At 47.9% G+C, this 14,125-nt stretch overlaps 1 protein-coding gene across 1 annotated transcript in view; it reads left to right on the plus strand.

The window, feature by feature from the left end:
- Positions 1–14,125, plus strand: part of abcc10 (ATP-binding cassette, sub-family C (CFTR/MRP), member 10) — a 306,950-nt gene that overhangs the window by 278,172 nt on the left and 14,653 nt on the right. Inside the window, exons 17-18 of the mRNA XM_072548805.1 lie at positions 2,438–2,598; positions 6,574–6,827. Coding sequence (XP_072404906.1) covers positions 2,438–2,598; positions 6,574–6,827 — 415 coding nt within the window. The remainder of the gene's footprint in view (positions 1–2,437; positions 2,599–6,573; positions 6,828–14,125) is intronic.

Here is a 14,125-nt window from a genome sequence, read left to right on the forward strand (position 1 = left end):
GAATAAAGGAATGTCTAGGATAAGATTAGGGCCAATCAAGGACAGTAGTGGGACTGGAGTCCGATGAGATAGGAGAGGCGCGAAATGAATGTTTTTTGTCAGTATTCACACAGGAAAAAGATACTGTTGTTGAGGAGAATTAGATACAGACCACTAGACTAGATGGGATTGAGGTTCATAAGCAGGAGGTGTTAGCAATTCTGGGAAATGTGAAAATGGATAAATCCTTGGGGTAGATGGGATTTATCCTCGGATTTTCTGGGAAGTGAGGGAGGAGATTGCCAAGCCTTTGGTTTTGATCTTTATGTTGTCATTGTCTACAGGAATAGTGCCAGAAGACTGGAGGATAGAAAATGTCCCCTTGTTCAAGATGGGGAGTAGAGACAACCCTGGTATTTATAGGCCAGTGAGCCTTACTTCGGTTGTGGATAAAGTTTTGGAAAAGATTCCAATAGATAGGATTTATAATCATCTAGAAAGGAATAAGTTGATTTGGGATAGGCAACACAGTTTTGTGAAGGGTAGGTCATGCTTCACAAACCTTATTGAGTTCTTTGAGAAGGTGACCAAACAGGTAGATGAGGGTAAACCGGTTGATGTGGTGTACATGGATTTCAGCAAGGAATTCGATAAGGTTCCCCACAGTAGGCTATTGTACAAAATACGGAGGCATGGGATTGAGGGTGATTTAGCAGTTTGGCTAGCTGAAAGAAGACAGAGGGTGGTGGTTGATCGGAAATGTTTATCCTGGAGTTCAGTTACTAGTGGTGTACGGCAAGGATCTGTTTTGGGGTCACTGCTGTTCGTCATTTTTATAAATGACCTGGATGAGGGCGTAGAAGGATGGGTTAGTAAATTTGCGGATGACACTAAGGTTGGTGGAGTTGTGGATAGTGACGAAGGATGTAGTAGATTTCAGAGGGACATGGATAAGTTGCAGAGCTGGGCTCAGAGGTGACAAATGGAGGTTAATGTGGAAAAATGTGAGGTGATTCACATTGGAAGGAGCAACATGAATACAGAGTACTGGGCTAATGGTAAGATTCTTGGCAGTGTAGATGAGCAGAGAGATCTCGGTGTCCATGTACACAGATCCCTGAAAGTTGCCACCCAGGTTGACAGGGTTGTTAAGAAGGCAAACGGTGTGTTGGCTTTTATCAGTAGAGGGATTGAGTTACAAAACCTTGAGATCATGCTGCAGCTGTACAAAAGTCTGGTGCGGCCGCACTTGGAGTATAGTGGACAGTTCTGGCCACCGCATTATAGGAAGGATGTGGAAGCTTTGGAAAGAGTTCAGACGAAATTTAGTAGGATATTGTCTGGTATGGAGGGAAGGTCTGATGAGGAAAGGCTGAGGGACTTGATGCTGTTATGGTTGGAGGGAAGAAGGTTAAGAGGCGACTTATTAGAGGCATACAAGATGATCATAGGGTTAGATAGGATGGATAGTGAGAGACTTTTTCTTTGGATGGGGATGGGTAGCATGAAGGGACATGGCTTTAAATTGAGGGGTGATAGCTAAAGGACAAATGTCAGAGGTAGTTTCTTTACTCAGAGAGTAGTAGGGGTGTGGAATGCCCTGCCTGCAACAGTAGTAGACTTGTCAACTTTAAGGGCATTTAAATGGTCATTGGATAAACATATGGTTGATAATGGAACAGTGTAGGTTAGATGGGCTTCAGATTGGTTTCACAGATTGGCGCAACATCGAGGGCCAAAGGGCCTGTACTGCGCTGTATGTTCTATGTTCCCAGGACCTTACCATTAAGTGTCTAAGTCCTGCCCTGGTTTGCCTTTCCAAAATGCAGCACCTCGCATTTATCTAAATTAAACTCTTATCTGCCACTCCTCAGTCCATTGGTCCATCTGATCAAGATCTCATTGTATTCTGAGGTAACTTTCCTCGCTGTCCACGACACCTGCAATATTGATGTAATCTGCAAACTTACTAACCATATCTCTTATGTTCACATCCAAATCACTTATGTAAGGGGCGAAAAGCAGTGGACCCAGCATCGATCCTTGTGGCACCCCACTGATCGTAGACCTCCTGTCTGAAAAGCAACCCTGCACCACCACCCTCTGTTGTCTATCTTGAAGTCAGTTCTGTATCCAATCCAGATCTGTCCTCCTTTCGTCCCAAATGGATGACCTCACTGTTAGCTGAGTTGAAAATCATGTGCTCTGTTTTTGGCCACTGACGTTGTAATTTGATGCTCCAGACTGCACTATTGCCCCTGAAGTCTCCAGCATGTGGTTTGAACCATGAGCCTTCTGACTTGGAAGTAAATGCAACTGTTTGACACTTTGTGTGAATACAGTTTTATGGCACTGCTTGTGAACGTTTGATTGTGTTTCATTCTGACCTGCAGTAACCAGTGGTATTTTGTACGTTAAGGCTTTGTGACGGCTCTGCTACTTTTTCCTGTTCACTCAGGCCTCGTGGGTCTTGCGATGTCCTATGCACTGTCAATCACAAATCTGCTGTCTGGGGTAATAGCGAGCTTCACACAGACTGAAACACAGATGGTCAGTGTGGAACGGCTGGATGAATATTTCACTGAGATTCCCATCGAACCTCAGGAGGGGCATATCGAGGTAAGAAGGGATTTAGGTACAGTGTGAGAGATTTTGCATTTATGAGAGGGGGAGAGAGAAACAAAGATATTGATATGACATTGACGAGTGCCGGGAGAGATAGTTGAATCTGAAATGACCACAATAGGTGTGACGGGTGAACACAGAGCAGTGAGTAAAGGTAAGCATGGCTAACATGGCTTAGACAAATGGAGAATGAAGGAGATTCCACATGATGGTGAGGGAACGAGTGGGAGGGAATACATTGGCTTCATGTTCTGTTCAGACTGTGTTACACTGCGTGTGTTAAAGTCAAAATCAGAGTGTGGGTATAGACCTGGACCAACTGAACTGAACATCCTGGGTTTTTATTTGATTGATTTGTGGGATGTGGGCATTTCTGGCTAGGCCAGTATTTCTTACCCGTCCCAAATGGCCCACAGGGCGACTGAGTAGGCCGGCAGCTTCCTTTCCAAAAGAACATGCGTGAACCACATGGGTTTTTCTGACAATCAACGATGAACTCTTGGTCATCATTGGACTCTTCTTTCCAAATTTTCTTTTATTGAATTTAAATTCCACCATCTGTGGGCATTGACCTGGATCTCCAGAAGATGACCTGGGTTCGGCAATAATACCACGAGGCCATCACCTCACTCCAGACAGGAGGTGGAATTATATGAGTCAAATAAACATGGTGGCTGCAAAGTTGGTTCAGAGAATGGGAATTCTATAGTGAGTACTTACACTCCAGATTCCCAAAGCCTATCCACAATCTGCATCTGACTCATGATGGAATAACGGAATGCAGCTCCAACACTGAAGAATCTCGACACCATCCAGGACAACTTAAGCGTCTTAGTGCTCACCCTGTCCATCACCTTAAACATTCACACTTTCCATGACCAACACAAAGTAATGTGTACCACAGAGCAATGCCCTCCTCCAGGAAAGTACCTTCTCAAACACAAACCCGTGGCGACCAATAAGGAAAAGAGCAGCAGGTAGATTGGAACTCTACCACCTGCAAGTTACTTGCCACGCCACCCATCATTCTGACGGTCAGTCCATATCATGATCAATCTTTATTCCTGAGCCCTGCAACATCATCCTGAACAACCTCACAGCAGTATTGGTGTCTCGACAGCTCAAGAAGTGCAGTGGCCACAAAAGAAAACTCTCCATGACCTTCTCAAAGGCAGTTAAAAATGGCCAACAGTGACGGGCTGTGTCATTAAAACCTCACAACGTGTCAACAAGTCATGGAATCAAAAGGTTGACCAAAGCATTGCTTCACTGAGAAAAATCAAAGCAAACTTGACAGCATTAAGTGTCAAGGAAACCATCCAATTTTTCATATCCTTATTACTCCATCCCAGGACAGACAACTGACAACGTGAAACATGTAAGCGAGTGTGATCGGGGCGGTGTGTACGCACTGACCTTACCTGTCAGTGAGTGTGATCGGGGTGGTGTGTACGCACTGACCTTACCTGTCAGTGAGTGTGATCGGGGCGGTGTGTACTCACTGACCTTACCTGTCAGTGAGTGTGATCGGGGTGGTGTGTACGCACTGACCTTACCTGTCAGTGAGTGTGATCGGGGCGGTGTGTACGCACTGACCTTACCCGTCAGTGAGTGTGATCGGGGCGGTGTGTACTCACTGACCTTACCCGTCAGTGAGTGTGATCGGGGCGGTGTGTACGCACTGACCTTACCTGTCAGTGAGTGTGATCGGGGCGGTGTGTACGCACTGACCTTACCCGTCAGTGAGTGTGATCGGGGCGGTGTGTACGCACTGACCTTACCCGTCAGTGAGTGTGATCTGGGCGGTGTGTACGCACTGACCTTACCCGTCAGTGAGTGTGATCGGGGCGGTGTGTACGCACTGACCTTACCCGTCAGTGAGTGTGATCGGGGCGGTGTGTACGCACTGACCTTACCCGTCAGTGAGTGTGATCGGGGCGGTGTGTACGCACTGACCTTACCCGTCAGTGAATGTAATCGGGGCAGTGTGGTACGCACTGACCTTACCCGTCAGTGAGTGTGATCTGGGCGGTGTGTACGCACTGACCTTACCCGTCAGTGAGTGTGATCTGGGCGGTGTGTACGCACTGACCTTACCCGTCAGTGAGTGTGATCGGGGCGGTGTGTACTCACTGACCTTACCTGTCAGTGAGTGTGATCGGGGCGGTGTGTAAGCACTGACCTTACCCGTCAGTGAGTGTGATTGGGGCGGTGTGTACGCACTGACCTTACCCGTCAGTGAGTGTGATCGGGGCGGTGTGTACGCACTGACCTTACCCGTCAGTGAGTGTGATCTGGGTGGTGTGTACGCACTGACCTTACCCGTCAGTGAGTGTGATCGGGGCGGTGTGTACGCACTGACCTTACCTGTCAGTGAGTGTGATCGGGGCGGTGTGTACTCACTGACCTTACCTGTCAGTGAGTGTGATCGGGGCGGTGTGTACGCACTGACCTTACCTGTCAGTGAGTGTAATCGGGGCAGTGTGGTACGCACTGACCTTACCTGTCAGTGACTGTGATCGGGGCGGTGTGTACTCACTGACCTTACCTGTCAGTGAGTGTGATCGGGGCGGTGTGTACGCACTGACCTTACCTGTCAGTTAGTGTGATCGGGGCAGTGCAGTAGACAAAGTCTACATGGACTTTGGGAAAGCTTTTGCGAAGTTCTCACTTGGGAGGTTGATCAAGAAGGTGGGGATCTCTGGGATCCAGATCAGTTTGGAGGTTTGATCCATAAGTGGCTTACTGGCTGGAGGCGGAGTGTAATGGTCAAAGGGATTTTTTCTTGTGTTGTGGAGCGTGTGTCCAGTGGTGTACCCCAGGTGTCAATATTGGAGTCTTTGTTGTTCATTGTGTACATTATTGATCTAGACATGAACTTTGGTGTATTGAACCAAAGTTCACAGGGTGATGGACATTTGGTGATGGACAGCATTTACGTACATTTGGAAAGGCAAGGACGTCTTCATCGAGTGAGCCAAGGCTCTTTACTCTCCCCAGGCCGTTTATTCTCTCATAACAAGAGTGGTGGGTGGGGCAGGTTTTGGCATCCTGTGCCAACATAACCAGTTGCTGGGGCCAGATTTCACAAACAATGTTGCCTTGCTGGCTAAAGAGTTGGGTGTGCTCCTCAATATGTCTTGAGAATAGAAATGCCAAGATTGGTCAATATATAAGCTGTAAGAAGGCTCAGGTAATGATGACAGGATGTAACTCCCAACACCATCAATCAGTTCTGCTATCGATGGAGCTCCATCTCCTGGGAGGGTGATGTATTGATCCACAAGAATTCGTCAAGCAGCATCACCTGTTTCATGACTCCAGTAGCTATGGGCATCAATCACCATCAACACAACCATCAAACTGCAACTCTACATGACCACAATGTACCAACTGCAAGCTGTGCCAATGAAACATGGAAGAGAATAGCAAACATGTCACCAAATTGGGCATTTGCAACCTCGATAAGATGCTGGGCACCACTTGAAGAGACCACATCAACAAGTGGTCCACAAGGCTGGTCAAAGATATCAACAGGACATTGTGAGACTGGCTGTATTTGTAACTTGTCTCCTGGACATAGCTATTGACAGTAACTGGACAGACACCAGCAGGTAGGTAAGGGAAGACTTTGGCTAGCCAAAGGAAACCTGGCAAATTACTCTGAAGGAAAGCCTTCAATCCTGGACCCACCCAAATTGGAATGGACTAGGACTGCTGGCGATATTGACCATTGTCCTGCAAAAGACTGAAGGAACCAAGCCAACTGGAGTATGTTGTATAAAGGAATCCATGCTCTAAAATACTGCAGTACTGAATATTGCTGTCTGTGTGTCATGCAAGTAACATTCAGTTGTTTTTCCAACCATTTTTACATAGAACATGTTAGAGAACATTGTTTCAGCATGCTACAATTTGACATTGTCTCTGCACGCTACAAAGTAACCTGTTGTGTTGTTGTCGTTGTAGGTTCCTTCCTCGTGGCCACAGCATGGTGTGATACTGTTCAAGGATGTGGTCCTTAAATATCGGGAGGGGCTTCCTCATGCTCTCGATGGAATTAGTCTGAAGATTGGTGCAGGAGAGAAAGTGGGAATTGTTGGACGGACAGGCTCAGGAAAGTCCACGTTGTTTCTCGCACTCTTCCGGTTGGTGGAGTTGAGCGAGGGTCAGATTTTCATTGACAACATCGATATAAAAACAGCCAGCTTGAGGGACATTCGGTAAGAGATTGACAATGAGGGAGGATTGTTCCTGTGCACTGTTGGTGGAAGCAGATGTTCAAACTTGAGAGTGAGTTAGTGACGGACAGGGTATTTGATCCTTTTACAAAGTTATTTACAGAGATATGTATATATATCTGATCCTTTGTGCCTGTTTATACATCTGAGTACAGGTGAGCCCTGTGATCATTGTCCTGTAGTGGATATCAGCAGCCAGTCTATCAGAGGGTAGACCAGCATCTAATGTCCATCCCTAACCGCCCCGGAGAAACATTGCTGCGATGCTTTCTTGAATTGCATATGCAGTGAGGAAGGAATTCCAGGAGTTTGTCCCATAGTTCTACCATTCCAGCCCAGTGGCTGTTAGTGTTCCCAAACATCTGCTGCTCTCCAATGCCATCTGTCATTTTCAGGTAGTATAGGTTCCAGGTTTGGAAGGTGCTGTCAAAGGAACCTTGAGTCAGAAGAAGGAGTCCGAAGTGGGGATGTTATCTAATGATTGCACAATATTCAGGCTATAACAATGTCCCACAAAAGAGTCTAACCACCACTGCTTGCCAACCAGTGGCATTGTGATCACTGAATCCCCCACTGTTAGCATCCTTGGGGTTATCACTGACCATGCACTCAGCTGGACTTGCCACATAAACACAATGGCTACAAAGGAGGTCAGAGGATAGGAACCCACCTCCTGACTCCCCAAAGCCTGTCCATCACCTACAAGGGACAATCAGGAGTGTGATGGAATACTCCCCACTTGCCGAGATGAGTGCCACCCCAACAATACTCCCGAAGTTCAACACTATCCAAGATAAAGCAGCCCCAGAAACATCCATTCCCTCTATCACTGATGCTCAGTAGCAACAGTGTGTACTACCGACAACATGCACAGCAGAAACTCACCAAAATCCTCAGACAACACCTTCCAAACCCACAACCACTACCATCTGGAAGGACAAGGGCAGCAGATGTATGGGAACACCACCACCTTCAAGATCCCCTGCACACCAGTCACCATCCTGACTTGGAAATACATTATTTTCCTTCAGTGTTACTGGGTTAAAATCCTGGAATTCCCTCCCTCAGGGCATTGTCGGTCTGCCTTCAACATGTGGACTGCAGCAGTTCAAGAATGCAGCTCACCCCCACCTTCTCAAGGGGCAACTAGGGGTGGGCAAAAATTGCTGGTGTGACCAACAATGACCACATCTCATGAGGGAAAACAAATCTGGATTTTAGGAAATAAACCAAAGAATTGTGGATGCTGAGTATCTGAAACAAAAACTGAAATTGCTGGTGAAAATTAGGTCTGGCAATGAGTGTGGGCAGAAAGCAGAGTTAATATCTTGCCTAGTGACTCTTCATCAGAATTTTTTTTTTATTTCAAAAATATACTTTATTCATAAAATAATTTGATGGTCTGTACAGTTCGTCATGCCATACATACGTAAACATTTACAATCAGAGATCACAATTTATCATTTGTATATACAGGTCTGTATGTTTATCAATCATATGTCCATATATTTAGCTGAGGTGTCAGCAGAGCCCAAGTGACTGCGTGGGCCCACTGTTCTTCTTAGGCAGGCAGATGTTACACGGTGGTCTTTCCCCACCGCGCCTTGGCGGCAGCTTCCCCAAGCTTCAGTGCGTCCCTCAACACGTGGTCCTGGACCTTGGAATGAGCCAGTCTGCAACACTCAGTCGGGGTCAACTCCTTCAGCTGGAAGCTCAACAGGTTTCGGACTGCCCAGAGAGCGTCCTTCACCGAGTTGATGATCCTCCAGACACAGTCGATGTTCGTCTCGGTGTGAGTCCTGGGGAACAGACCGTAGAGCACGGAGTCCTGCATCACGGCGCTGCTCGGGATGAACCTCGACAAACACCACTGCATTCCTCTCCAGACTTCTTCTGCATAGGCACATTCTAGAAGGAGGTGTGTGACAGTCTCGTCCCCCCCCGCAGCCGCTTCGAGGGCAGCGTGCGGTGAGACCGAGAGTCCGGGCGTGCATAAAGGATCTCACAGGCAGAGCCCTTCTCACCACCAGTCAAGCCATGTCTTAGTGCTTGTTGGAAAGTTCTGGCGGTGAGGCATTCTGCCAAATGGCTTTGACAGTCTGCTCAGGGAACCGCTCGATAGGATCCACCCTCTCCTTTTCCCAAATGGTCTCAAGGACACAATGTGCTGACCACTTCCTGATGGACTTGTGGTCAAAGGTGTTTTTCTTCATAAACTTCTCCACAAAGGACAGGTGATACGGAACGGTCCAACTACTCGGAGCGTTTCGCGGCAGCGAGGCCAGGCCCATCCTCCGCAACACCGGGGACAGGTAGAACCTCAGTACGTAGTGACACTTGGTATTTGTGTACCGGGGATCCACGCACAGCTTGATGCAGCCACACACAAAGGTGGCCATCAGGGTGAGGGTGGCATTGGGTGTATTTTTTCCCCCGTTGCCCAGATCTTTATACAGCGAGTCCCTTTGGACCCGGTCCATCTTTGACCTCCACATAAACTGGAAGATGGCCCGGGTGACTGCAGCGGCACAGGTCCTGGGAATAGGCCAGACCTGTGCCACGTATAACAGCAATGACAGTGCCTCACACCTGATGACCAGGTTTTTTCCCACGATGGAGAGCGACCGTAGCTTCCATCTGCCCAGTTTCTGCCTCACTTTGCTGATATGCTCCTCCCAAGACTTGGCGCATGCCTCAGCCCCCCCCCCCACCCTGAACCAAATACCCAGCACCTTCAGGTGGTCGGTCCTGACGGTGAAGGGGATCGAAGATTGGTCGGCCCAGTTCCCGAAGAGCATGGCCTCACTCTTGCCTCGGTTTGCCTTGGCCTCCGAGGCCAGTTCGAACTGGTCACATATGCACATGAGTCTGTGCACGGACAGCGGATCCGAGCAGAAAACGGCGACATCATCCATGTACAGGGAGGCCTTAACCTGCAGGCCCCCGCTGCCAGGAATAGTCACCCCCTCTCAGGTTCACATCCTTCCTGATGGACTCGGCAAATGGCTCTATGCAGCACACAAACAAGGCAGGAGAGAGAGGGCAGCCCTGCCTGACTCCAGATCTGACTGGGAAGCTATCTGATTCCCACCCATTGATTGAGACTGCACTGACAATGTTGGTGTAGAGCAGTCTGATCCAATTGCAGATTCCCTCCCAAAGTCCATTTTGGAGAGAACGTCTCTCATATACCTGTGTGATATCCTGTCAAAGGCTTTCTCCTGGTCCAGGCTGATCAGGCAGGTGTCCCACCTTCTGTCCTGCACATAGGCGATCGTATCCCTGAGGGGAGTGCGAGACTCTCAGTGATCTTCCTGCCCGGTACAGCACAGGTTTGGTCGGGGTGAATCACCGACCCCAGAGCAGACCTGACCCGGTTGGCGATTACCTTTGACAGAATTTTATAATCCGCATTCAACAGTGAGATTGGTCTCCAATTTTTGAGTTCCTCCCTCTCCCCCTTCCGCTTGTAGATGAGGGTGATGATGCCTTTCCTCATGGATTCACTCATGGTACCTGCCCGAAACATACTGACATACACCTCCAGCAGGTCCTGGCCAATCAAGTCCCACAGAGCAGAATAGAGCTCGACCGGTAAGCCGTCGCTTCCGGGAGTTTTATTCTTTTCGAAAGACTTGAGGGCCTTGGTCAGCTCGTCCAGAGATAGCGGCGGGTCCAGCCTCTCCCGTGTTTTGTCGTCTAAGACCTCCGTGATAGAGGACAGGAATGACTGGGAGGCCACGCTGTCGGTTGGCTTCACTTCATACAGACTGGCATAGAACGATTTACTGATCCTCATGATGTCAGCCTGAGATGACGTTATCGAGCCATCTTCTTCCTTCAGGCTGCTGAGCACGGTGCTCTCTTTGTGCACCTTCTGGAAGAAGAAACGTGAGCATGTCTCGTCCTACTCCATCGAGCGGACCCTGGACCGGAAGATTATCTTGGAGGCCTCCAAGGCAAAGAGCGGGGCATGCTGGCCCTTCACCTCCTGGAGGTCCTCCGTGACATCCACCCCCATCGTCTGCAGCAGGAGCAGGTTCTGCAAACCTTCCTGGAGCTGGGACAGTTTTCCCTGCCTCTCTCTCGCCTCCTGAACACCTTTGAGGATGAAGAACCTCTTGATGTTCCCTTTTACTGTTTCCCACCAGTCCGCTGGGGACTCAAAGAGGGGCTTCATGGTTCTCCAACCTGCGTAGTCCCTCTTGAGCTCCTCAATGTTTTCTGGATCAGAACTGATAGCAGCTTGGAGAAATTGGGGTTTGTGCTGACCACAAGAGAAAATACAAATCCTGTCAGAGGGGAGCAGAAGCTCTTCACGGTGGGCATACCTGGAAGAGGTGTGGCAGTCTGACTTCAACAGGAAAACAAAGCAAAGGCCTCATTTATATAAGTGATTTGGATGTGAGCATAAGAGGTATAGTTAGTAAGTTTGCAGATGACACCAAAATTGGAGGTGTAATGGACAGCGAACACATTACAACAGGATCTTGATCAGATGGGCCAATGAGAAGTGGCAGACGGAGTTAATTTTAATAAATGAGGTGCTGTATTTTGGAAAGCAAATCAGAGCAGGACTTATACACTTAATGGTAAGCTTCTGGGGAGTGTTGCTGAATAAAGAGACCTTGGAGTGCAGGTTCATAGCTCCTTGAAAGTGGAGTCGCAGGTAGATAGGATAGTGAAGAAGGTGTTTGGTAGGTTTTCCTTTATTGGTCAGAGTATTGAGTGTAGGAGTTGGGAGGTCATGTTGCAGCTGTACAGGACATTGGTTAGGCCACTGTTGGAATATTGCATGCAATTCTGGTCTCCTTCCTATCGGAAAGATATTGTGAACCTTGAAAGGGTTCAGAAAAGATTTACAAGCTTGTTGCCAGGGTTGGAGGATTTGAGCTACAGGGAGAGGCTGAACAGGCTGGGGCTGTTTTCCGGAGTGTCAGAGGCTGAGGGGTGACCGTATAGAGGTTTACAAAATTATGAGGGGCATGGATAGGATAAACAGGCAAAGTCTTTTACCTGGGTCGGGGAGTCCAGAACTAGAGGGCATAGGTTTAGGGTGAGAGGGGAAAGATATAAAATGGAAATAAAGGGCGACTTTTTCACTCAGAGGGTGGTTCGTGGATGGAATGAGCTGCCAGAGGAAATAATGGAGGCTGGTATAATTGCAGCATTTAAAAGGCATGTGGCTGAGTATATGAATAGGAAGGGTTTGGAGCGATACGGGCTGGGTGCTGGCAGGTGAGAGTAGATTAGGCTGGGATATCTAGTCGGCATGGACAGGTTGGACTGAAGGGTCTGTTTCCGTGCTCTACATCTCTCTGGCTGTGTGAACTGCCGAGGCTGTCAATCTGCAACAGCACTAGGAACTGCTGGAGAGGTGGTTGTTCTTGCTCTTCATTTTAACAGAGGGCAGTTGAAAGAGAGGATTCCAAATCTTCGACAGAACAACCGAGATTGTCCCTCCTTAAAAACCATGAACACACAAACACTGACAAATCTCCGAGCTCAGGGCAGCAGGATGCCTTCTGGCCTGTCAGGCCCAGTCCACTGTTCAGGAAGCTCATGCACTCAGCTCCATTGCCCCCCAGCCCCACCCACCAGATCCCAGAATCCCTACACCGTTCAAAAAACTAGCTTTGTCTTAAAAACATTCACACTTCAAATTGCCAGAAGACAGATGGGTATGTTATAAATGGAACAATCCTATACATAAGGAACAATGTTCTGAAGATCAAGCAGTACGTTAAATTGTCTCACATAACTGCTTTTACACTTGCACACTGTTGACATGCTGTTGTCTGTAAAGTGCTGGTCATTTTATTCCACTACGGATCCAGGGTATTTTGGTCTTTTTGTGTTAGAATCCTTTCTCTGAAGCTTTCTTGGTTTCCTTGTGTTTTTATCCACATTGAGAGAGAAAGAGCAGCGAGATGTGAGCAGATTTGGGATATCTCTGGCTGCCCTGCGGCACTAGATTTGCAGGAACCTGCAGCTCAGACGATATGAAGGCTGTCGTTAGTATTTCCCTGACATGAAAGACTCCTTGGTGCCCATTCACCATTATCTTCCACAGCTAAAAATGTGCACCACTTGACTTTTCCAAGTCGGAGACTTCTCCCTGTATTTTAGTTAGATTGCAGTCCAACTCCGACTTCAGTTTGTATGCGTTCCCTTCCACAGCAGAGAAGAAAGCCTCACAGAGACCTCAGCAAAGATTGCAAAATCATGAGCAATCTGGACAAAATAAATAGAGAAATTGTTTCAGCTCGTAAAAGGATTAAAGATGAGAGGGCATAGATTTAAAGAAGTGTTTTGCAGAAGTTGCAAATGTGACATGGGAAGAAAGTTTTCCCACAACCAACGATTTGTGTCTGAAATGGACCGTCGACCAGTGTGGTGGAGTTGGATTCAACTGAGTATTCAAGAAGGTATTGGATAATTATTAAAAGATAAGCACTGTGTGGCAGTGGAATGGGAAAAGACAGGAGAAAGGCACAAAATCTTAATTCTCACACAAAAACAGCAATTTCTGGAGAGACTCAGCAGGTTTTGCAACCATGTTGAGAGAAAATAGTTGACATTTTGAGTCCGGTGACCCTTCTTCAGAACGGAAACTCTCCAGGAAAAGAACAAAGAAGCTTACAGCACAGGAACAGGCCCTACGGCCCTCCAAGCCTATGCCAACCCAGATCCTCCATCTTCTGCTCACTGGCCATTCATGTATCGGTCTAGGGTTGATATATATGCTGATGATGGGGGAGGGAGGGGAAAGTAGTGAATAGATAGATGGAGACAGAGTCCAGAGAGAGAGAGAGAGAAAGGACAGAAAAGTTAAGGGGATTGTTGATTGTATCCAGGGAAGAGGAGAAGGGTATAGATGAGAATAGAGGTGACAAGTGGGTGAAAATGGGTTGACTGTGGTGAAAACAACCCAATCACAACATGAGCTGAACTGGGTAAAAGACATGGAAGGAGATGGTCAAGCTGTAAAGTTATTGAACTCGATATTGAGTCCAGAGGGCTGCAGGGTCCCCAAGTGGAAAATGAGATGCTGTTCTTCCCTGGAGCACTGCAGCAAGCCTGAGGCAGGGATGTTGCCCAGGGAACACGGTGGGGTGTTAACGTGACAGGCAACTGGAAGCACAGAGTTGTTTTTACAGACGGAAGGTAGGCATTCCCCAAAGCTGACACCAAGTTTGCATCTCCTTCCCATCACTCACTCAGAATGGAAGAGCTTCCCTGCTACTCAGAGTTGGATGCACAGCTCCTCCTCCCATTGT

The sequence above is a fragment of the Chiloscyllium punctatum genome, chromosome 3, assembly GCF_047496795.1.
Source record: "Chiloscyllium punctatum isolate Juve2018m chromosome 3, sChiPun1.3, whole genome shotgun sequence".
NCBI classification, from domain to species: domain Eukaryota; kingdom Metazoa; phylum Chordata; class Chondrichthyes; order Orectolobiformes; family Hemiscylliidae; genus Chiloscyllium; species Chiloscyllium punctatum.